Raw genomic sequence first — 26,311 nt, 5'->3', positions numbered from 1 at the left:
ACTGTTTTTATAATTTATATAAGTGACTAGAATTAAAGAGGCACGCTTGCATTTTTTATATTGAGAAATGGCCTAATTTAAGTCAAATTTATAAGCCATTGGTTTCAACATGATGGGGTTTAATGAGTTTTCAAAACATGAAATAAAGTTTGAGGCTATGATTTCTTAAAAACCAATGCGTTTTCTGCCATAGAAAAGCATACCTAATGAAAGACAGATTTATGATCCTTCCTAGGTTTTCTGGTTGAGTGTATTCAAGTATCTTGTTATAATCATAATTATTACTTTTTTACTGGCTTATTTTTGGCTCATCTTATGTTAAACATTCAAGTCCAGAATTTTAATACTGTGAGATTTCTTCCTCATGATTAATTACTGAATCTGTGTATTTGTAAATAAGAAGAAAATCTATCTCTAAGGCATGTATCTTACTGTAAGAAGCATCTTTCAGTCACTGTTAAGAAAGGTTTTTTAGCTCATCCAGGCCTGCAGGCATGTGATTTTAGTTCAGGGAGAGGTCATTCTGTCACTTCCATCATAGAACTAAAGAAAAAATTAAAGTCTAACTAGCAGGTTTATAGTTACTTTACTCTTGCAGAAGTAAAAAATTTTGTTAGATGCAATTTAGACAAAAATTTTAGAAGTTTGAAAGGGAGTAGATTAGCCCACTTAGATTCTCAAGTGGAAATTGAAAGCTGAAGAGATTTTCAGAGTAACACTAATCGTACAGACTTGTCTAAGGCTGGAAGTTCATAAAGACTTTGAATTGGCATAAGCCTATGCAGCCAAGAAAAGAAAGTTTCACTTGCCACTGACCTTGCCTGCAACCTTTAGGGAACTGTCCTTGGGATAGCACATGTGCTTGAGCTGCAATACAGTGGAGTAATGAAGCTTTTCTTTTGATTTTTTTTGCTGGCTTAGTTTTCTGTCGCTTGGTAGGAGACGTGAAAGAGAGTATGTTGAATGAGAATGTGGGTTCATATTGCCTTGGTGTATTTATTAAACAAGCTAAAGAACTGAGAAGTTGAATTTCAATGGAAAAGTGTGAGTCTAGTCTCAAAAGACTGTGGCATGAAGATCTTTAGTGTCAGATTGGTGACAACCCCTTTCAAGGTTATAAACCTACAGTGGATTTCTACTGTGGTGTGAGCCAAGGATCTGGTGCCAGCCATCCATACTGTACACAAAGGGAAGGCAGTTCTGTGATAGGAATTTCAAGGCAGTTTCCCCAAGAGGGTAGAAGGGAAAGGCAAAAGAATACCAACCATCATTTCAACAGCTTCAGAGAAGGCAACTAGCAATAGTGCTTTGGTGACTGCTTTTTAGGTTTAGCCTCTGCCAGAACTGTCCTGTTTCAGTATTTTCATTGGGCAGCTGCAGAAGGAGGAATAGCAGCAATAACATGGATCTGTAAATAGTTGCATTCATACTATGGTATACCTGTATCAAGCTTTCTTGCTTTCAGAGCTTTACTGGTCTTATTTGGCATCTTACATTATTTGCTCAGGCACACACAGATAGAATCAATGTAAGTCACATTGGCAGAAATCTGCAGCAATGATTTTTTTCAGGTGTTGCCCATTCTGTATAATTTCTTAAATTGTGTAAAGAGTAACAAGCTGTAGGTAAAGTTCATCTGCAAACAGGGGAAGATGAGTAGTGAAGGGAGAATTTTGGGACAGAAATATGAATGTTCTTGAAAATCCCTATTGAACTTGCCTCTTATGCAGTGTTTCAGGTGACAAGGGAAGAGAGCTGATGTGACCAGTTGGAAACTGCCTTTCCCTGAGCCAGCTAGCTTAGTGCAAAAGAGAGAACAGGTACCAGTGTCGTTCAGGAGTTGATATCCCTCAGCTCACTTGTCCAGTATTATTGCTGAGCAGTAGATATGGAAGTGATCATAGTGGGTTTGACTTGACTGCGTTCTTAATGTGTTGTCTAGTTGATCAGCTATGTCCCAACCCTTATCTTCTCTGCCAAGAAAATATTATTCTATCACATTGTATGCCAATGTAAATCACACTCAAAGTTTTGCTTCTGTCACTCTGATTGATGCAGGAAGTTGCATGGCATCCTTTATCTTCCACAACTCCTTCCTGACTGATACTGTACAAGAAAGTCAGGATGCACATGAGGCTAGGACTGTTAAGATCAATAAAGTCACTGTGCTGCTCAGAAAACTGTGGTCTGGAAATGTTGGGCATCACTGCAACTTCACTACTCACTGCTGTAATGATTGACCTATGTCAACAGAGTATAGATGAAGCTGGGTCTGACCCCCTTATCAGGATCCTGTTTTTCTGCAGTGTCTTATATGATGTTTGCATGATCAAAAGGGAAAAGTTAGTACCAGAGTGGGAAGGCAATAGCCAAACACAGGATTGTACTGCTCTGTGTACTAGCTATCACTTCTTTACATTCCCAGCTGAATCAAATCTCCGGGGGGCCTTTACATAGAAAATTTTACTTACTGCTAGCTGTGATTTACACTACATATACACAATGTATAACTAGTAATAGAGGGTACAACCTGGTTCCTCCTTGCTTCATTTTACCAAACGTATTTCTGAAGAGAACAAATTATGATTGTTTTTATGTATTTGTACATGCACAGTACATTTTTTTAAATTGTAACTATTAAGTATTTGCCTAATAAGAGAGTATCCAGGGAAGATGTAAACTGTGTCCAAGTGGGTTCCGAAGTGAGGGACTCTTCTGAGGAAAGAGCTGGGTCATGTTATGCACAGTAACTCTTATAAAAGCCCTTATTGCATGACACAGCTAGAGGCACAAACACTTTGGTCCATGATGGGGCAAGGGAGCTGAGGCTCAGCGTGACTGGCATCAAAGGGGAGAATCTCCTGGTCCAATGATGGCCCACTGAGTCCTGTGACTTGCAGAATGGCCAGGTGTGGAAGAGGCCTTGGGTACTTGGTTAACATCCTCCTTCTGCCTAGTGACTTCTTTCCATGAGAGTCATCATCCTGTGAATCCTCTTTAAGCTCCTCTCAAACCTTTGCTCTAGAATTCTGCCTAATTACCAACGTTACTTCCATGTTTTTTCTCTAGGATGTAAGAATTCTTTCTGGAGGTCTGGCATCAGAAACTTCATCTGCAGAACTTTTGCTTCAGTGTATGTTCTGGTAATATGCAGAATTCTCACCACTCACACCTCTGGCTTTTCTGTCAAGAGGCAGAAAGCTCTTGTGCCTCACTGTCCTTTAGCTTTATTGATACAGCTGCTAGTGGCTTCAGTGTTCTCCTCAGCTCGCTTCTCTCTATAGAGAGCCCAGCTCTGCCCTGCAGCCATTTCTACTTTTCCTAGCCTTATTACTGTCTTCAGTGCATGAGTTGTTTATCAACCCTACGACAAGAGCCAAACTGCCTTGTCAGAAACTGCCCCAAAGCATCTGCACTCTGAAAGCAATTAAAATTCCAAATAAGAAGCAACTGAATACACCCTACAACAACTGTGCAAAGAGGCAGAGAGCAGATGAAGTGAAGTCTGTATGGGGTTTTTAAGTTATCCCAGCAAGCAGTGTCTACAAGGATGCAAATGAACACCAGCTTTAAAACCACTTAAGCATTAAACTCCAGCTTAAAGTTGTAGCCGAAAGTAAATATTGTGGTTTTAGTTTTCCCTGAAGAAGTTAGTTATATGTGTCTAAACCACCCCTTGTTTCTTTCTGTTCCATTCCCATCACAACTGAGCACAAAATAAGAATATTTCTAGATGTTTCTATCTACATTTGTATTTGATTCTTGTATACTAGTTTTCCATGCTAATGAAATCATTTCAGTTACATTAGACCAAAAACATCCAAGAGAGAATTAATATCATAGAATCTTAGAATGTCAGGTTGGAGGGGACCCCAAGGATCATCTGGTCCAACTTTTTAAGGTACTACTATAGTTTATATGAGATGCCTCAAGCACTCTGTCAAGCTGAGACTTAAAACTGTCCAATGTGGGGGAATCGACCACTTCCCTTGGCATACTCTTCCAATGTTTGATTGTCCTCATGGTGAAAAATTTACCTCTCGTGTCCAATCAGAATCCTTCCAGGAGCATTTTGAGTCTGCCTCTTTTATGGCTCCTGGCCCCACTTCTCCTGGTGAGGATCGGCCTAGTTTGTGCAGACTCATTGTTGGATTCAGGAATGTTCTGGAAATGATTTGGTGGGGCCCAGGGGTCCAGGTTATCACTTGTCCTCCTATGAACCCTTAGCCTTCCTCCAGTCTTTAGGGACATCTGCTGATCTCCATGACTTTTCAAAGATTATGGAGAGCAGCTTTGAATTGCTCAATGCTGTACAGTGACCTTGAAGGGAAGCTATCTGTGGCTTTTAAAATAAGGTAGTCCAGATGTTGCTGGAGATCATGGTGTCATGTAATGATGAGGACTGACTAAAACAAGTGAGTCCCCAAGCCAAGGAGAATGGACACACAGTTGTGTGAGCAAATTTTCAAAGAATAAGTAGTACTGCTGTTCAGCTTTGAAAATTGTCTTTGTTGTCTTAGTGCCCCAAACTGTATCCTCAGGGTGGACATTTGAAATCTTTTCTTATTGCCTTGTTCTTAATTTCTTGATAAAGATCATCAAATCCTGTGGCATAAAAGACAGTCTTTTCCTCTGTTACAAAGTAATGGTATATGCACCTTACTAAATGAAATCATGCACTCTGAACAAATAATTATGTTCCTCAAAGAAGGAATACTTGGCTTGCTGTTTTATCTGGTCACTGAAATCTGACATATCAGTAAATATGCCTTCAGTTTCTGTATATATTTTGAAAAAAAAATATTTTATTTTAATATTGTCTATGCAATAAGTCAATTCTCATTATCATGAGGGTATCTATGGCTGTAAATGGGTATATATAATACATTTTCCACTATTGTTGTGCACAGGACAAATAAACAACACCACAAATAAACCTCTTAAACTTTCTCTGTGTGAGAAAAAATATTTTCAGAAACTGATATTGTGAAGTCAAGAGGCAGTTTGCTCAAGAAACACGAGGAACTACTAGTCTGTTGTATCAGAATCACAGAATCATTCTGGTTGAAAAAGACCTCTAAGATTATTGAGTCCAACCATTGTGTAGTATCTGCATGACCTTATCCTGCTTTTGTTTTTTATTTTTTTACTTCTTGTAAGCTCTACTAATACCAGTCTGAAGGAGTAAGTTCCCAGATATTACATGTCCAGGCTGTTGCTTTTTTTCCATTCATTATCACTGCATGCGCTGCAATGTGTGCAGCACCACCCTGTTGGTTTAAGTCACTTGGAGGTGATACCTATGTCTGCCTCCTTGCCTGGTCTGGAATCTTTTAAATCCAGCCCATAGCCCTCTCACTCCATCTCCAACTGACAGAAATGCTAGCGTACTTTTCATCTGTCTTGTTATTGGCTTGGTGTGGCATGTGGGAAAGAATTCATTTTACCATTACCATGAATGAGTTACCATACTGGCAACTTGTGGAAGAGGCAGCAAAAGCAATAGTAAAAGTTATAATGACTTCCATAATGAAGCCATGACAGCCATGATGGCAGTCATGATAGCAGCCAGAGGATGCCAAGGCACCTTGTCTGTACACTTTCAAGGGAAATAAATAGAACCTGCATTTTTTTGTTCCAACTGAATGAAGTAATAAAAATTCACAGATTCTCTGTTTTTCTCTGCTGCCATTCATGACCTCCAACAATGAAAACAGCTGTGAGTGCAGGTGATGGCTGAAAAGCAGGTTTTTTTCTTGCATCTGCCTGTGCATGCTTCCTGAATTTAATCTTTCAGGAACTTAACTTCTTAAAAAAATAACAGGACCTGAACAAGACTGTATTTTGCTTTCCAAGATTCCATGGGAAGCAAGATACTCTTCTTGTATCTTGATGGTTTAATCCATACTCTCCATTTTGTTATTAATTTAAAAGTATGTTGGTAAAATGCTAATGGAAAAAACTGTCAGCACTTTTCTATAGCTGTCATCTGATGTGAAGAGCAGCGTATTGTGTCTTATGCAGCATACAGACATTTTCCACCAGAGCATGGTGAAACAACCTTACCTTCTATGCGGTTAACGTCTGTCTAAAGCTTTGTATGTTAAGAGTAATCTTCTAGATTTCCTGCCATAACTTTTATCTTTTGGTGATGAGTCTTGGGGCTACAGTTATGTTTCACCATATGTTCTATATGTTTCACCATATTCACTAATGTAGAAAGGGTTGCATATGTTTTCTTTGGGCAGAACCTAAATGACTTTTTCTTAGCAAATACCATCCAGTCACATGTGATGGTTAGTTTTAGTAAGTCTAAACATAATTATGTTATAACCTGCACTTTGGTTTAGGAGATGGGGATCACTGTTTATGAACCCTGTAATTACATGGTATTTACCACATAGACCCTACTGCTGCTTCTAGCTTACCATATAATTAAATGACCAACACTTATCATCTGAATGAAGTGTGTGTTGCATGATACGTCTTCCACAAAGTAGAACAATATTCTAACTCAAGATCTCTGCCCTTTTAAAATTATTTTTTGGTCTAGTTTAGTCCAAAGGCATTTTCTGTTTACTTCTTATTACTTCCTCCAATTGTAATATTTAAGCTGATCAGGTGGTTGTTGGAAGACTTTTACAAAACATTTGCAATCTGAGTCAGTCAATCAATTTTTTTCAGATAATGTAGCATGGCATACTGAATTTATGAAGGGTGATCATTTGAAGGGTCATTTGCAAATGTCTGAAGACATGAACCACATGTGGTTTTATGTCTACTGTACTAAGGCATAGAAATACAAACACCATTCCATGACTGTGTTAGCATATACTTTTTTAATGCTTCAAGGCATTGGGATAGAATTTAGTCATTAAAGGCATCTGCCTAGCAGGGCTCATGTTGATGTACAATAAACGGCCCAAAGATCCACAGACAGGCTACTCATCACAGCACGTGCATCCCACTGGTGACTCTACACTTCAAACTGTTGAAAATGTATAAACAAACAGAGCCATGACACTTGGAAGAACTGTATTTACTAAAGGGATCTTCAGTTATTGCAGGCAAATCAGCTTCCTACTGTTAGTAATGCCTGTAACAAGTGAGCTCTGAATAACACAGCTACGTGCCACCAACTACCCAGCCATGGCCTATATCCACGCTCTGACTGTATGGAACTGATGGGTTATTATATGTGTGAAATCTTCAGAAGGAAGGATTAATTCTCTTGTGTTTCTAAACCTCTGCATGCACAACCCCAACATAGGCTTATCCCTGCCCAGGTTCTTTTTCTTCAAGGTGTAAGCCACATTTTTTAAATAGTATTTGAATCGGAACCAAAGATTTTTCCTTTCTTTTTATGACTGTAACAGAATTAATTTCACTCTTTCCTTTACAGCCCTTGTTCAAACACACAAACACTATTTTACAAGTTACAATCACAGTGCTCCACACTGATTTTACTTTTACTGCAATCTTTTTGTTCAAAGTACAGACTACTATGTTTCCCAGGGCAGAAGTTTGTCATCAGGTGATTCAAACTGGTATTGAAATTTTTTTTACATTCATTCTTTTTTGATCACTTAATTAAAACCTCGAACTTGGTGGAATTGTGATACAGCACAGGTCCTGTCCTAAAAGGAAGATACAGAAAAGCTTTTTCTCTGATTAAAAGAATTAACCTGAAGAGAGATCTTAATTACCCAGCTTGACACTACAGATTTTCCTGACACTGTTATGAGACCTTTGTTAAGGTACTTTCTTAGAAAAGCTAATCTTTCTGAATCAGAGTGAATATCTTCCTGTACTTACTGGCACTGAGAAAAACATTTTGTTCTTCCCATCCCCATTGTGTATTACTAAATTGTATATTAATATTCATATTTCTCATTAAGGTGTTTTTCATTGAAATTCTGTTAAAATTTAAACATAATAAAGGAACATTTTATCTCGGCCTTTATCAAAGGGAAATCAGTCCATTTCCCCACCTGTTTGCTGAAGGTTTTTTGTGTGCTTTGAAGTGGTTAAATACAGTGCTTTCATGTAATGTAATTAGCTTTAATGTAAGATAATGCAGCAAAACAGAGGAAGCACAAATAAATTATCGATGATACCAGGGCTAATGTGACTTCATTCCCAAACTCTGAAATCTGAGACTAAAATATTATAGTTTTTCTCCAGTTCAATTTTTGCCTCTTCTCTGTTTTGTTCTGCTTGTGTTGCTCTTAGCCAGGCGTTTTCATAGATTCACTCCAGCACTGAAGAGGTTGGCCCAAAATGATAGTGGGGTATTGAGTGGAGAAGAGGGAAAGAAGGGATGAATGCAAAATGGTGTCTTCAACTTCAGGATACTATGTGTCTGTGGCAATTCTGGTTGAGTATTGGTGTTCCCACTTGCTGTCCATTTCTCTTTGGCTCACCAGTCTCACCCCGCCTCCACTGCCAATGAATCCCTTGTCTAGTGCAATAAGAGGTGGACTAGAAAACTGATCTTTCTTGAGAATGTCTGGATTTAGTTTTATTTATTTTTGACTCAGAGTCGAGATTCCTCATCCAAAGCATTGCCTCCCAATAGTTCACAAAAGTGGGGAATAAATTGTCCAGTGAGGTGTGATGAGTGGTGTATCCAGTTCTGGTCACTAGGGTGAAGTCATGTAAAGGGGCAGAGCCATCTGCTTTTCCCTTACAATGGCTGCATTAGAGGGGTCCTCTCAGGGGAGATACAGAGTTGAACTAGAGACTAGGGTAATCTGCTTATATATACCCAACCCTTACCTGAGAAACATGAAAAAAAAACCTCTTTCTGAATAAACCACATGACTTTGCTCCCCTGAAGCCCAAGTTGCATATGATCATCTACTAGCTTCAATCTTGCTGTTTGGAGCTGTAGGTTCACTGCTGGTGAGTCCTGCTCAAGGCAGATCCACACTGCTCCTACACTAATCTGTGGCCAGCACAAACAAATGTGGTGGGCAAGTAAGGAGCTTAAGCCTACGATAGAATGTTGGCAGTAGAAGAACACAGAGCTAAATTCCTTTCTGAAAAACATCCTGCTAGCATAAAAAACTTATTTATGCCATGCTATTTTAGTATTACTTTTTATGTCTGTAGATGAAAGTCAATTTAATTGCTTCTCTGAAACTTCTCTGATGATGCATGCTAGCCTCTGCAGTCTTCTCTGCATGCTTTTGGATGTTGTTTTGCATGGATATGCTTTTGGATGTTGTTTTGCATGGATAGATGTAAATATTATATACCTAGAATTAGATTTAGTAGTTTAGGAAGTATTAATAGAAATAATATAACAGCATTATATGATGAGTGTGGAATTAGTCTAATACTTAATTATCTCAAAGTTATATTTCAGATAACACTGATCTACTACAGTAGAAACTGGTTTCTTTCTGTCATGCATAAATTTTAAGCAGACTTTTTAAAAATTAAAAATATAATCTTTTCCTCTACTGCAACATTCTTTTATCTTTGTTGCAATCTTTATAAATGAATGACAACCCAGTTTGATGGCATTTGTCTATACTCTATTATTCTTTTCCTTATTGAATTTTTTGAAACTTGGGAAAATTATTATTTCATCATAACTTGAAAGTCTTAAATTTTTCATGAAATTCACATGATTCATGTGATTCACATTTCATGTGATTCATCCAGTAAGACTAGCTTTAAAAGTCAGAAGGAAGAGGAGAATAAACAGGGCAAGCAGAAAAGCTTATGGGAATTATTTTTATTAGACTATGTGGCAATATAAGGAGAGAGACATAGCAGCAAAAGAAAAAAAATCTGTATTGATATTGCAACAGTTTGATTCAAAGATGAGCCAGTTTTTGTTTAATGTTTTCAGCATTAAAAGACCATTTTCCTCAGTTCCATAAAAACTTTTTATTGGTGACAAGAGCCGTTCAGGCAAAAGGATATTTTACCCAACCAGAGAAAGAGAAATTTATATCAGACATAGACTGCAAAATTAGATTTCCCCCCAACAGCTCTATTCAAGCCTTATCCTAGGATTTAGTAGAACCAAGGTTACTGCAATGACTCAGCTGTGAAGATATTCAGCCCAAGTGAGATAATCCTTCTGCCAACCTTTTTTTCTCTGGTTCCAGCCTGTCTAGGAACCACATTGGTCTTTTTTTGGCTGGAGCTGAGAAGCACTGGGGAGCTATCACATAGCAGTATCTCACCAAATAGATACTGCATTTCATGCCTCTTTCCAAGAATTGTCTCTGTGGAAGTATGCGCCTGATCAGACAGAATCTTATCCAAGTCATTAGAATCTAACTAAACTTTGGATTTATTTCTCCTGAATTTGAGAGCATTCACAATATAGAGTCATTAAAAGTCACAATTAAAGTTGCAAGTTGTTAGGAGTCCATCACAGTGTCCTTACTTGAAAGTGCTTCTCTTGCTCCTGGAGTCTTTCTAGTGATATCTAACAACCTCCTGACAAGGGATGTCTTGTGGCATGTCAGAAGAAAAACTAGTACTGGAAGAGTTTCGTCATACATAATCCCCTAAATCCCTTTGCTGAACTGAACAGGATATTCATCAGAATGGGTTACATTCCACCAGATAATGTGCTTTTCACAGCAGCCACCAGTAGTGGGGAAACTACAGCTGGGAAACTTACTGACATTTACTCAATTACATCTATAACATGTTCTCAATTTTTCCAAATAATGCTTTCAGTATTAGCAAAGCATCTGGGAAAAAATAATGGTGAAAATCTAATCCCTTTACCTTTAAATGTCTACATAAGATAACATACAAGTACAGCCAAGAGTACAAGGATTCTGACTAGCTTTTCTTTTTTCTCTCATGCACAGACAGCCAAGAAGTCCTTGTAAGGTTATGCAATTAAGAAGCAGTGTTATACTTATGCCTTCTGGGATTTAGCTTTCAGATAGCCCACTTTTCAGGCTGAAAGAAGAAATGGGTTGGTGCATTCAATCTAGTCAAGCAGAAGCTAAGCCAAAAATTATTTATAATCTGTCTCTAATTCATTTTCCCCAGAAGGCTGAAAAAAATTATAAAATACCATAAGAGATTGGTTCATTTTTACACTGATCTTGAAAGCCCATTAAGGTATTTAACTTTCATGGATTGTCTGAGGGATCTGGGGTTGCTGTTATCCTTTTGTTTAATTACACTGTAATCTTCATGCAATTACAGTGATGATAACATTCTGCCACAGACATAACAGTAAATTAGCCATCTGGGAATAAATGGCATTACTTAAATCTTAGTTTGTTGAACTATCAAAGAAATATCACCATGGCTATGTAGGACAGTGTTTAAAGTAAATTACATTATCTGGTTTTAGAATTCAGCATTCCAATATATTTTAGGGGCTTCATAGCTAACATATACTTGAATTTGCTTCATCATGAAATCACTGGTGTAGAAATATCAGGAAAAGAAAAGGGAAAACACGTTTTAGCATAGTTGAAAAACATACAGTGCAGAGTTTTGTAGACTAGGCTTTGTAGACCTATGCAATATATATCAGCTTCACTGAATAAATATGTGAGCAACATTATTCCAAATATGTCTTATTTACCCCATGACACATCTTGCCATTTTCCTATCAAATGTGAAAGTGTCATTTGAGTCTTTTGTAGTTCAATTCCAGAAATGAGAAGAGATTAATCAGGTTTTTACCGTTATTGCTAAAGAGAAAAAAGAATAAAACTTGAAAATAAGTGATACATCAGAAACTACGTGATGGAGAACAAGAAATATCCTGAGAATCAAATGCAAATCAAAATTTTGAAGCTATTCTTAGCAGCTCAAATTAAATAATTACGAACAAAATATCATCCTACTGGACTTTCAACCAAAGAAAAAACTTGCATCTCTAACCTTTCCCAGTTGAGGTATCAGATATGATCATAAATTGATTTAAAATGTTTTGAAAATAAACTTTGACATGGAAAAAACATGTGGCAACTTTACAGACAGCGAAAGAATTTTACCAGCTGATAAAACTTAAATACTTTCTTACTGATTGGGAAGCTGGTCTGTTTTTCTCAATTTCTGTGGTGCTGGTTATGAATGTACTAAGGTAAATTAAGTAAAAGAATGGAATTAAACTGATGTAATAACTGTTTCAAGAACTCTTTATACAGTGTCAGTTCAAACAAATGTCTTCTAACCTAATGAGAAGGTTCATCTGAAGTAGTAATGTTTTATCACCCTGGAGAAGAGTAGTTGCAACAAAAGGGCTAAAACTCTCCTATCACTTAGAACAATTACTTTTTTTTTTTTTTTTTTTTTTTTTTTTTTTTTTTTTTTTTTAAGAGATGAGCAGGAAGACCTGTTAATGTGTGTGGAAGTCTTGTATATGAAGAGTGTAGTTTCTGTAGTCTCATTTACATGTGACACAAACATAATTTATTCTCTTGTTTGAACAGAGCAGAGGTTTTTGCAAATGAGTTGTTTTGTGTGATGCAGTTGAAATGAGTTTTCTCGAATGGATAATGAATAAAAGGATTTCAGGATTTTATTAGGTGCTATTTTTTAATTAAACTTTCTTTATAAAACTCTTAGAAGTGCATGACTGCATGAGAACCAGCTGCTTCAAAGGTGGTGTCTTCCAGGGGTAGAACAATTTGAAATTCTCTGATACTTTGAAAACACAAATGCATATCTTTTTGAGTTATGCTCATTTTCTCTATCTTATATTCATCTCAGCTGGTGTGTCCATATGCCAAAGTAACAACACTCCTAACATTTTTTTGCCTTCCTACTGGGGAAAGCTTGGCTGTTTGTGCTGAAGGCAGACGTGGGTGTAGCTTTCCCAAATCATAGCTGTATTCTCCACCATCCTACTAAAGAAAAAGTACATTCAGGAATATCTGTTCACATATTAAGAGATTTTAATGGTTTGATTTTTTATTTGGTTTGTGGGGTTTTGTTTGTTTGTTTGGAGGGTTTTTTTGTAAGTATATATATGTCTGGCAAGTAAAAGAGACCTTAGATGGTCTGTCTGTGGGCTGAGCTCGCTGAACTGGGCTCAGTAATGGGTCTGGACCAAGGTATTGAAGTGATTTGAGCAAAGGAGGGTATAAGACAGAGTGCACACAGCAAAGGGTGGCCCTGAGGACAGATGTTGCAGTTCCCTTCATGCTCTTGTCAAAGCTGTTGCTACACTCCAGTAATCTTTACAGAAGGTGCAGATATGTGTCACTAGCTCTTACTTCACTACCTAAATCTGTTTCCTAGCTACAAGTAGCAACAAACTATACTCTGCTTTGCCTGTTTAATTTGTTTACAGCTTTCCATTTACAAATGGGAATATCCAGAAATTGCTGAAATGGTCATTAAGGCTAATTTCATGCAGATATCTTGAGATATTGCTGGACAGAACTAAATACAGTAATATATGTCTCGGAATATGCCAAGTCTGAGAATTATTTTAATTTTTGAAATCACTATTAGAACCTCAGTCTTCCAGGATGTTTATATAAACTCTCCTATCCCACTTCTCAGTCCCTATCTCTCATCTAATTTTCCTACTGTCCTGGCAAATAGTAATTTAACAAGAGAAATAAATGGACCTTTTTGCAAAACCAACAAGTCAGCAAATTGGAAAACTCAGAGAGATAATTTTTTATCCACTTTCCATTTTTTTTCTTTGACAATAAAGTATCTCTGGCAGCTGGATACATCAATGTGAGGTTTTTTTACCTCCCATTATGTTGTGATCAGCTTATCTCATGGAGATGCCAAAATCTGCTTGACAGAAACCAGGCACTAAATACTTCTTTGGCCTCACAGCTGTCATGGTAAGATTTTTAAACAAGCCCAAGGTGTCTTACCATTTATCTCCTACTATCCTCTTCATCAGGGATGGGGAAGTAGATCCTCAGGTGAGGCAGATAATATATCCCATTTTATGTCAGTCTTTCAACAATTTATAATTGCTAGCTTAGGGACTAAATTGTGAAAATTGAGGCAAATCTTAATCTGTGCAGTACTGTACTTGTGCTGACTATGGTTTCCATTAAAAATAGGCAGTGCTCTGGGTCTAGGATGGTAAAGATGGAGTAGAACACTGATGCTACCTGTTGAAGTAACTTCAGGGCCATATGAGATGCCAGAAAATGCCCCAGGGCAGATCCTCTCAGAAGGTTTTGGTTATACTGAAACCAAAAGAGAAGCAGCCAAAGAGTGGGAAGCTCCTGCCAGTTCCTCTGCAGTTTTCTCTCTTGGATGCACAAACAGTTTTCAGGGTGTTTCAGAGGAAAATGAGCAGCAAAAGTTGTGTACTCTCAACAGGGAGAAATAAAATAAATTATTCCTCTCTGCAAAAATACAAATTTGGTGTGTGTGCGTGTGTTGTTACGTCACAAAAAAGCTTGTTGTGTATGTGAATATGCAAGCTGAAATCAAGGCTTTCTCTTGGGTGATCTGGATTGGAGCCCACCCTCTTAGGGAAATCAGTTTCCTCTTGGATCCATTTTTTGGAAGCTGTTTTGCTATTTCTCCTCTAGTTTATATGCTGCAAGGGCAGTCAAGTAAACCCACACTGAACTGTGCACTCGAATGGCAGCTCTGCCTTTGCCCAGTGACAGTCTCTCTCATGCAAAACCTTTCATTGTTCAGCCACTGCTGGCAGTCAGTTCCTTTTCCAGTTAGGTAATCACAGCCTATTGCATTACTAAGGTTTTTAATATATGCTTTTACTTTACATTATCTGCCTGATAAGAAAAGTAATTAATTATTTGTCCAGAGCAGTCTTATTTCTTTCTACATTTAATATCTTCTATGAAATGGTTAGAGTAATTCTTTGTTTTGAGCTCCAAGTTTTGTACCAACTCATTCATTTGTGTTTTTTTTAAATGCATGCTTTTTCATTTGGCCTTAAACTCCAAGTAACATCTTTTCACTTTTCTGATCTGGAATTAAGTAAGCTGTGTCAAGAAAAATGTACATCATGTGTCTTTTCCTTCCCTAGGAGTCAATGTCTTTAGGCACATTGTTTGGAAGAAAAAGCTTTCATCTGGGGCTCCCTGACACCCTTCAGATAATATCAACCAGTGTAGAAGGGGAGCAGTTAGATACCTTTAAAACAGATTTGTAGATCATAAAAGCAATATTGTCGGTACCTAAAATATGAATGAAGCTGTACAAAAGATAAACGAGCAACTTGTACCGTGATGGTAAAACCACGTGATAAGAAGAGTTGGTTTGTAGAACTTACCTGCCATTCTGTCAAGTTCTCAAATTCTTCAGAATTATTAAAGGAGTCACAGTACCACAGAATGGTAGGGGTATGAAGGGACCTCTGGAAATTATCTAGTCCAACACTTCAGCTAGAACAGGATCACCTAGAGTAGATCTCACAGGAACACATTGAGTCAGGTTTTTAATGTCTCCAGAGACATTTATTTATTTCCAATAAAGATAATTTTGGAGAAAAAGTGAAATTTTATGCGGTTTTGATTAAAACAATGTCATGGCTATAGGAAAAAGTAATTCCACTTCAAAGTATTTAATTGCTGTTATTTAGCATCATTACATTTTTTCTTTTTCAGCAGACACAATTATTCTTTTTCTCTATATCATTTTCCTTTTGCCAGAACATTTTTTCCTGACCTGGTCAAGAGATAGCAATTGCTGAGGGTAAGAGTGGTACATTAAGTGCTCTGTTTCAGCTGCAACTTTCCACCTATCTTCTACTAAAAAATCAGTAATCTAAAAATAAATTTAAAAAAGCAACTCCTGACCAGTTACTAGAAATCCCAGACATTCAGGTAAATAATGTTATTGTTACATATTAGGTAAAATAGTTGATATATGAAATAAAATATGAAACAGGAAATATATAAAATAAAATAAAATAAAATTAGGTTAAGTCTTAGGTTGCACTAGGGATCTGTGGCAAGGTTTTGATAGTGGAGTGGTTGCCTCTATAGAGGAAGGTGAGAGGCTGCCACATGTCAGACTGATATGATCCAGCTGGCTTCAATGAACCCACTACAGGACTCTGCTGAGCCTGTCAGCCAAGCTGGTGTCACTTCTGGAAAAACATATTTAAGAAAGGGTAAAAAATGTTGCACAGCAGTGTCAAAGAGTGAGGGGAAAAAAAAAAAGTGAGAAACAACCCTGTGAATGCTCAAGTGTGAGAAGGAAGGTGAGGAGGTTGTCCAGGTCCTGAAACATCTGTGGAGGAGACCAGGCTGGAATAAGTATATCCCTGAAGCCCATGGAAGAGCCCACACTGAAGCAGATATCCATGCTGCAGCCTATGGAGGATCCCACAAGGCAAGTGTGGAAATGTCCTAAAGGAACCATGAGCTGTGTCCTGTGAAGAACCCATACTGGAGCAGGTTTAGCCTAAATGACGAAAGATCATGGGAACTACCTACAGTGGAGCAAGAAATGTGAGGAGGAAGGAGCGACAAAGTGTTTTGAACTGACTGCAACCAACTTTCCCTGTTGCCCTGTGCTGCTTGATGGGGAGGAGGAGGTAGAGGGGCCAGGAATTAAGGCGTGATGTTGAGCCTGGGAAAAAGAGAGGGGTGGAGAAAAGTGTTGTTTTAATTTGTCTCTGTTACTGTCCAAACCTATTTTATCTGGCAATTGATTAAATTCATTTTACCCAGCTCAATTCTGTTTTGCCCATGACTATAATTAGCAAGTATTCTCCCTCTCTATATCTGGACCCACAGTTTTTTTCATCTTATTTTGTGCCCTTGTCCTGTTGAGGAAGGAATGAGAGAGCAGCTAAGTGGGCGTGTGGCAGATGAGAGAGATCAACCCACCACATAGGTAAAGACTGCACTGTCATAAAGAAGTACTAAACAGCCTACTCATCACAAGCACATAGAAGTATGAATCATTTATACCCTATATTCAGTATGGTGCTTTTAAAATCTGACCAGTTGCTTGAGATATTTAAAAACAAATTGAACATGGAATTATAATCTAAAGTTATTTGTGTTCTAATACAGCTAAATATTAAAGAGCAGAAGTTTGTTATAATGTCACATACAAAAAAATCAGGCTCAGGTTTACAGAACTTGTTCATGCAAGTTCTTAGGAGGGAGAAGATAGTTACCAACCTACATGCTTCATTTTTACATTGCCTGTATATCCCATACCATATCATATCTTTTTAGATGCACAAAAGCAACTTCAAAGGTCTCATTGCCTGTGCTGCTTTGAACCTATATTCTTCTCTTCTGCACACTTGGCAAACGTCAAAAAACTCCCTAAGTGGTAGAGTTGGTGCATAGCTAGGAGTAGAAAAAAGAAACCACAGGAAGCTCATGTGCAGATTATTGTAATCTTGCATGTTAGATCTTATATATAAATCTAATATGGTAAAACACTAAAAATATAAAGTATAATTTGGAACAGGTTCATGCAGATGTAAAATGCATTTTAAAATTGTCAGGATCCTGCATCAGTGAAGTGTGCTTTTGTATTTAATTTTTTCTATAGATTTATATTTTTCCTCTCTGTTTGTGTGAGTTTGCATTTGTACACTGTGAGGACTAGGAGTATACCCTCCTTGATTTACAGGTGGCTTTAGTATTAGTTCATCCTTAGTTTTAGTTAGATTTTTATATACGCATAAAACTTAGAAAACGCTGAGCACTCTTTCCTATTTGTCTTCATTCTGGTATGTAGAAGTGTATTATCCTTCTAGTTATAGTACTTTTAAGGAGTTTTGGAAAAGAGCTCTACCAACCCCTCCCACAAAGGAGAGATTAAGTGGTTCAGGAAGTTGCAGGTCTGAAAAATTGTTCCTTGACTAAATGAATCAACCCAGGGCATTTACCACTGTCAGAAAATTAGGTCACAGATAGTATAAGCCAATTTTCTACAGAAGTCCATTCAGGAATAAGTTAATTTTACATTTACCTCTTTCTTTAAGTTCTAGTGGCAATGATAAAATATCCATGCTCAACAGTGGCTTCAGCCTTTGAATCTCTGGGATGATTTGAAGTGACTTTGTGTTTCTTTTCAAGTTGTTCCAGTGCATGACTGGAGTTCTCAATAGAATGATCTTCATGCAAGGCTTGCCTGCTTCCCAGCTATCATCCACCTCCTGCTTTCCATTTTTGGCTAAAGTAAAGCTGCATCCGGCAAGCACTTGGAAATACACTCTGTGGTTACTAATTACCTGAGCTGATTTAGTTAGTTATGTGTTCCAGCACAATTAAGCCCTTTCTTCTCCTGTGGTATCTGCCTCATTATTAGTTATAATGGTGACATTTATACTGTAAAGGGGATGAAAGCATGAAAGGGAAACTGTATCTAAAGATAAGACCATTGTGAAGGGGATGAATACTGAAGCATTAAGGCTAATTGTAATACATGAATATGAATTTGAAGGTTTTGTTTAGATTGTCTTCAAAAATATTTTTGAGGAGCGGTTTCAAGCTTATAGACCTACCCAAGATTGTGTTAAAATACTTATGCATGTTACCAATAAGTGGCACAATTTTTTTTATGAAATATTCTATGTATTTAAAATATCTAAATAAGCATGAGGGAATACTTCTCAAGGGAATGGCATTTTAGAACCAGACAGCAGTAAGTAGGAAATAATGAAAATGCATTTCAGGAACTATACTTCAGAAGGACTATTGCCTATCCTAAAATGATGAATAATAGAGTCAAATTACAGCCATAATTGTATATTCCAAAACTTGTAATTTATACATGATTTGTAAATATATATGGGCAGTTGTGGTTGTTTTTTTTCTTGGTGTTTCTCTGCAAAAACAGCTAGATTCCTATTTGCTCACTCCTAGCTCACTCCTTTGTCAATGCCAGATGTTTCCAGATGAATGTTTTGTTGTATTTTCTCCACACATGGCTTTTTCTTAGGTCTCTTATCACCTCCACTTGAGTTTGCTTCACAATATTTGATCTTAACTGCTAGCAGCCAGAAAAAATTATTTAAAAAAAACATCTTTTTCATTTATTTTTTATAACATCTTATGACTACTAGAACTAGTTCTGTGAACAGTTAGCAGGCATTTATCAACATGTTTCAGGAGAGAATAGGAGTAGAAGGATACCTAAAGCACTCCAGAAACTTGTTATTTTTTTTCACACTCTCAGAGATTTCCTATATCATATCAAATAAGCCTTTTAACAAGCCTTTCTCATCTCACAGTGGTTGGAATGGAGATACTATTGTTAAGAAAGTGAGGTTGTACATTAATAGTTTCTTTAATATAATATATTCACTGGAGTTGGCTAGAGAATTATAATTCTATCTTGAGGGTAATTCCAGTTGTTCAAGTTTATGTTTAGTTCTGAAATTTCATAATCACATTTTAGGTGATCCTGCTTTAACGGGGCAGATGGACTAGATGATCTTTAGAGGTCCCTTCCAACTCCAACAATTTTGTTTGCTGTTGAAAAGTGCTTATTTAAATCAATAGGAGGAGAAAAAGCAAAGACTTCAGTATCATTTGGTAAACACTTTAAGAGGGAGGTAATATGCACACTTCAGTTTTGAAGACCTACCTGTAGCTCCAGTCAACATAATGTTTGACAGTTTTGACCAGCAAGGCAATAGCTAAAATAAAACTTAAGAAAAGATTCAGTCTAGGGTAACAGGAGTTTTCAAGTCAGGCTTTAAGTTGAACAGGTAGCAGTTTGCAAAAACAAAACAAATTGCAGATTTTTTGAAAGGATAGGTAGTACTATGGAACGTATGTGGTGGGAAATAGTTCATTTTGATAATGCTACATATCTGCATCTTGTCCATAACTGCAGTTTGCTCAGTTTTTATTTGTATATGAAAACTTGCTTATCGAACTAAATGTCCCATTGTTCATCTTGGATCTTGCTTTTCTGGCAGCATCAAATAATTTTTCCTGACATTTTAGCTCTTACTTAATTCACTATAAAATTGGTGGTTGGATTAATTTCTCTCAAATGACCCTTTAATGCTCTGGCAATGCCTAGTTCAACCTACCATTTTATTAATTTTTTCAGAAGTACTAAAATGGTCTCAATATTATTTATTTTTTTATTGTAGGTTTCATATATACTGGAGAAGTTGTGCATCGAATGCTAACAGCTACACAATATATCGCACCCTTAATGGCAAATTTTGACCCCAGTGTGTCAAGAAATTCAACAGTCAGATACTTTGATAATGGTATGTAGTAGTCCTTCATAAATGAATGTGTCTGCGTCCCTTGACTCTTCATATTTTCCTAAATAACTAATTTTAAAGGAAAAATTTAAGATATATAAAGCATGTGGCTAGACATCCATAAACATCTTTTAACTTAGAACATGGTCAGAGTAATGAATGCTTTTTCATAATTGAGCAGATATCTTCTGGATTTTAAAATACATAAACCAGCGATGTATTTTATGTTTTAAAAGGAAAAATCTGTCTTGTATAAAAGTGTAAGTTTCCGTTAATTCAAAATACATATAGGGATTACCATCTACCCACTAGCTAAAATTCAAGTAGTATTTGTGGAACGCAATAGCAAGAATACACAGAAACAGGGCAGGTATAAGGTTAACAAACCTGTCAATGCCTAAGTGTGCATGGAGTCCCAGGGTCGGAATCCAATACACTCATCTGCACCATGAGTTCTCAGCAGGCCCTTGCACAAAAGATTGAAAGGGTAAGAGGCAAACCAGAGCCTTATACTTGAGGCCCTGCAAGTTATTTCAAAGGCCTTGAATGTGTGGATATTTGCCTCATGAAGTCAGTTATAACCAATATTTTGAAAGCATAAACTATGTGATTAAAAGGCATCTAGTGCTTTACCTCAGGCTTTTAGTGATCAAATATAATGACAGTGACTGTATATTCTGAATTAAAAACTTAGAGAAGTTAGTGTAATGAATTCATATCATGAGATCTGTGATTATTTTAAATCTTCCTGGATAAGTCCATGCCATTCCATGTATGTTTATTCATAGTGAATTTAAGCACAAATTATTGAACATGTGCAAAAAATATGTCACCTTTTCAACTAGGTATGTTAAATTCTAATCTTTGAATCAGGGATCAAAATGTATCCTGTAACCTTTGCACTTAGTCATAACCTTTCCTTTCAATCTAGCCATGTCAGTATTTATTTGTTAAAAATACAAGAAAAAAGGCTTGCATGAGAAAATCCTACCTCTTGCATACAGAATTTTCTAACAGAAAAAAAAAAAAAAGTTCATTTCATAAATTATTTGACATTATGGCCTTAGATTTGTCATCTTCACTGAAGGAGGTTGAAGATTCTGGCGACACCATTGCTAATTCTTGTTATATTCCTGACTTCCAGTCTTCATGCCAGGTGTATCAGGCTGACTGTATCACATTGCTTTCATTACAAGGTTGAATACTTCTTTGAGATTTTGGATCCCTCGTCATATGTAAGACATGATGCTCTTTTGGACCCCATGTACTTTAAGACAAAGAATTTGCTCTTACCCCAAATAAAAAGGAACTCAGTGAATTGTATCTTCAGCTCCTTATTTCCTATTCATCCGTGTTTTATTTCTGCAAGTAAATGTGCTTCTTTAGAACAGCATCTGTAGTGAGCAAGCACAGAGTGTGGTGTCCCATCAAAGTCTCACTCATGGAGCTAACTGCAAAGAACTTATGTTATGAATCTACTTAAAGGCCCTGGGAGTGAGAAGCCTGTTTTGGAGGCAGCTGACTTCCACTTTAACTTGGGGATCTGAGATGCACATAGATCTAAGGTACTCAAAAACTGACTATAAGAAGTTCTGGCTATTTTTACTCCAATAGTTTAAAAAATCTGTTTAAATACCTTTAAAATAAAGTTAAATCAAATCAATCAAATAGATATGTAGAAAGCAGTTAATGAATGTAGTCACAGCAGGAAAAATGTTCTGTGTGCATAATTACTGAGCATGTACTAGACTTGTGAAAAACATGTAGGACAATAATGTGGTGGACTTGATGCAGTATGCATCAAAAATTTGCATGCTTATAGTTTTGTGACATCCCCAGCCAAGACAAGTTAATGAAAGTTATAGCATTAAGGATCTGTGAAAAAAGATGTTTCAAGGGTATGTAAAAAATGCATTGAGCTGGATATATACTGACCCTCCCTGAAATTAAACTGTTGTGAATTGAAGCGTTTAACTTCCATTAGTGCCAAAGAGAGAAGTATGTTGAGAAATGCATATAAAGACAACATAACAATTTTCAGTAAACACAGTTTTGGTGATAAGTTTCTTTCAAACAAGTTGTCTGAATGTGTTTGTAACCCTCAACATCTGTAAACATGCTCACAGGGTATGCAAGTCACTTGAGGTACATTTTTAGTGGATATTCGGCCTGAGAACTCCCATGAATATTAAGGAGCTTCTTACAACTAAATCTCTGCACACCAGACTCAAAATTTACTCCATCTATGAATTCGTAGTGGTTTTAATTTAAACTACATTTATTTATTGCCAAAACAGAATATTTTTAACTTACAGAACCTCAGCAAGGGCTTGCACCATACATTAAAAAATAGTGCTATTTATATTAATGCATAGTTAATGGCAGAATCTGAATTCCTCAAATAGTAACTTTTTACTAAACAGGCAATGCTATTAGCACTCCACATTTCAAAGTCATCAGGGCATATATATAGACAGAGATGTATCTGTACATATACAGTGTAAAAAAAAGCCATTGCAGAGCAGCGATAGTGGCTGCACAATTGAACTGAGTGCTGGATTCTACTTTTAGTGCTTGTTGACTCCTTGTGCTATGCCAAACAAATTACTTGACCACTTTTACTTTAGCAGACTTCTGTGTAAGTCCTTGAGGTAGTTATTTATGGCACTGTGATATCTACCTTAAAGAGGATTTCAGTTTTGATATCTTTGGCATGTCAAGATGCTGGGCTGAAAGTTGCTAAAAAGAGACAAATCACTTTTCTTGTTTCAAGTAACTGTGGTTAAGTACTTCTCCTACAGTCAGTTAATATTTTTCTCACATTTTTTTCTTCCCTTTGCCTCTCCGCCCCCAATCTGGGGTTCACAGGCACAGCACTAGTTGTCCAGTGGGACCATGTACATCTGCAGGATAATTACAACCTGGGCAGTTTCACTTTTCAGGCCACCCTTCTCAATGATGGGCGTATCATTTTCGGCTACAAAGAAGTAAGTTGGGTCTGAAAATTGTCATTTAAGTAGAGAAATTACTTTATACCTGCCAGGAATTTACCTACATTTGGGGGTGGGTGTTCAAAAGTTCAGCTGTGTAGGGTCATTCCATTATATTCCTTATAAAATCAATATCTTGCTGACAATGACATTTTACTGTGAAAATGTTGTTCATGTGATGCACTTGAAAACCATCAACATGGCTCCAATCTGCTTCTCCTGGATTTCAGGTGGATTTTTAGCAGGTTGAAAGCGTTGAGCATTTAGTAAATTGTTGATTGTTTAGTAAATTCCTTGTGTTATAAAAGGTAGGTTCTAATTTTACTCAATTAGTTCACCTAATATGGGCCTGTTTGAGAATATTCTAGAATCAATTGTTGGTATTAAAAATCACCTTTATCCTGCAGCTATCATTTCTTGGCAACTGACATATTTCTAAGTTCATATTTTTCAAAGAAGAAATAACTGGTTTGTGTCTCTAGCTCTATGAGGTTTTTCATGTGTTTGATGATAACACTGTTTTTACTGAGTCCATTTGATTTGCCTTTATCTCACCAAAATGTTGTTGTTTCAGTTGGGCTTTTCTGAATTCTCCAAATGTTTCAGAATTTCAATAGTTACTTTTGATTATTCTTTTTCTTGCTATTGTTGCTAGAATCCTAGAGACTATACCTCCTGTTGAATTTAATGCAAATGAGAATCAGTAGGTAGATGATCTCAAGTTTCTAGGGAACAATTTCTTTCCTTTTTTGGTTATTTTAATCTCAGTTTAGCTTGCAAAGTGTGACTTTCTCTTCAACATGTACATCTCTTAGTTATCCTCCTTAGATTAAAAAAAAAAAGTAATCAATGATGTGACCGATTGTCCAGACTTAGAGAAATCTGTATTCTCCTCTCTCTGCTACAGAGCAGTTGTGAGCCTTCAGACTCATTTTTAATGCCTGTCTTGAAGCCATGCACCTGAATGAAGCAGCAGAAATAGTACTCCTCTGTCCTTCACTAGGAAGCTAATGAGTATCTGGGTTATTCTGCTAGCAGCAGTTATATCTTCACCTAAAGCAGATGTCTTTGCACCTTGAAAACAGAACTGCTGCAGGAAACTTATTGGATTAGTTTTGTAGACATAAGTAACTTCTGGTCTGCTCACATACCTGGCTTTCCTTATCTTATAAAAGACATGAAGGTGCAAGGTCTACTTGGGCTCTGTTTCTGAATGTTATGTACAGATTAGTAGTCTTAATCTATGAAAAAGTAGTTTATTTGCATTTTGACTCCCACTTCATTAAAGCTTTGCTCTGATTAGCACAATGGAGCTTGTACTTGATCAGCAGATTGTGCACCAAAGCTTTATCTCCCGGTTTTGAAACCTTTTGAAAGAAAAAAACCCAATCTTCTTAAAGACTACCTAACTTCAAGACCCAGAGAAGTGGGGAGGGACACTTCTCCCATTAGTAATTTTAAAATACATTTGGCAAAAACTACATGTACATTCTGACGTTAAAATGGCAACATTTTCAGGAGACTGTGATTCTTGGTTATGGGATGTTCTGCCCTGTCTGTCACTGTCTAGTCCTTTGCAAAATGAATCTAATCTTGATTATAGAAGCTGTTTCTCTAAATTGATAGTATCTTGCATTCATTTTGCATAGATGTAAATGACAATGCAGAATGCCAGGCTATGGAAAACTCTTTAATTTAGGAAGACAAGAGGTAAAGGGCCACCTAATTAGTCACATGAGGTTCCCTAGAATTTCATGTGAATATGTCATTTAGTCTCTGGATAAACACGGTTGATGCTACGATGATTTAGGCTTCTTGCTCTTACTGCACTACCGAAATCTTCCTCTGGAATCACAGTGCTTTTGTGGGGAGGGCTTATCAACCTCCGTTTCATTAATCCCTGGACAGAAAAAAAATTTGAATTTATAAATGAGATAATTTGCATTTTTTCCACTGATGAATCTTTTAAATCCTCTGTCACTGGTTAATCTTATTTTGAATGGTATTACAAAACTTAACTTTAGAGACATTGCACATAGTTAAGGAAAGAGAATTTTTGAAGTTGTAATAGTAACATTACAGTGGTCTGTAAAACTTTTGACAAAAGATCTTAGAAAATTACAGCTGGTGTATTCCATTGCGCATTACTTGCAGGATGGATTTGGAGGCTCATCTTTCCAGATGACTATGTTCTCTTTTTTTTTTTTGCAGCATACCTTACTCCATTAAAGCTACCTCAGCTGTTCATCTAAATGATGAAAATTGAACAAAATCTCCAATCACTGATCTGACACAAGTTTTCTGAAAATAAAAACTTAGACACTTGTACATTTAAATTCAACTCCAATGCTTATAAATCTAGCTAGCAAATTATTTACTTTCCAGTACTTAACCTATTGCTTTTTGAGCAAGTAATTTCTGGAGCCGTTTCGCTTGTTGGAGAGTCATGTTGTCAGGAGCTCCATTAACTCATTAAGTTTACTTTTGTGAGTGCTCACTAGCATGAGTAAAAATTGCAGAAGATTTCTAGTGTCTTTTTGGTGTCATTTCCTTTACATCACAGTTAATAAAAAATGACAGTGATGTATGGCAAATGTGTGAGATCTTCATTGGATTGTCATTCAAAGTCTCCAAGCTGAAACACCATGTAAGAAATGCAGCAAACAGGTTGTGAGTAACTTTGTAAACCAACCTACAGGGGCTCTGTGTTAGTGACACCAGGAACTTATCTTGAAGAATCCACTTTAAAAATAACTTTGATTATACATTTAAGGGAGCTACAAGTACAAACTTTTATGTCTAACAGGATTAAGGTAGATTTTACTTTCTATTTCCTGATTATTCAAACAGTGAGATTCTCTTTTTCATACCCTTCCTGCTTCCACATCATGTTTGCTACTGCATTATCCTGGTTTTAACCACCAAGGCAGGATCTTGGCTGGGGTTTGCTGAGTATCAAAGGAGCTGTTCTGCCCAATCTTCTGTGTCCTGCTGTTTGCCCAGTAAACAAAACACTAGGAAGCGGTCTGAAATGCACAATTTTTATCCAAAATCCAGAATAGATTCTGGGGAAAAAAAAAAATATTAAAAAAAAATTATAAAAGGAGCTGAGCCACCAGGATAGTGACATCTGGAGACATTGGAATATCTTTCAGAAGAGTTAGTGGGCAGG

At 36.8% G+C, this 26,311-nt stretch overlaps 1 protein-coding gene across 1 annotated transcript in view; it reads left to right on the top strand.

Moving 5' to 3' along the window:
- Positions 1–26,311, top strand: part of PLXDC2 (plexin domain containing 2) — a 254,357-nt gene that overhangs the window by 167,880 nt on the left and 60,166 nt on the right. Inside the window, exons 6-7 of the mRNA XM_051611612.1 lie at positions 20,030–20,152; positions 23,018–23,136. Of these exons, the coding sequence (XP_051467572.1) occupies positions 20,030–20,152; positions 23,018–23,136 (242 nt within the window). The remainder of the gene's footprint in view (positions 1–20,029; positions 20,153–23,017; positions 23,137–26,311) is intronic.

The sequence above is a fragment of the Apus apus genome, chromosome 2 (genome assembly GCF_020740795.1).
Source record: "Apus apus isolate bApuApu2 chromosome 2, bApuApu2.pri.cur, whole genome shotgun sequence".
Lineage (NCBI taxonomy): Eukaryota > Metazoa > Chordata > Aves > Apodiformes > Apodidae > Apus > Apus apus.
Note: the sequence above shows the minus strand (reverse complement) of the source record. Positions and strands in the feature narration are given on the sequence as shown.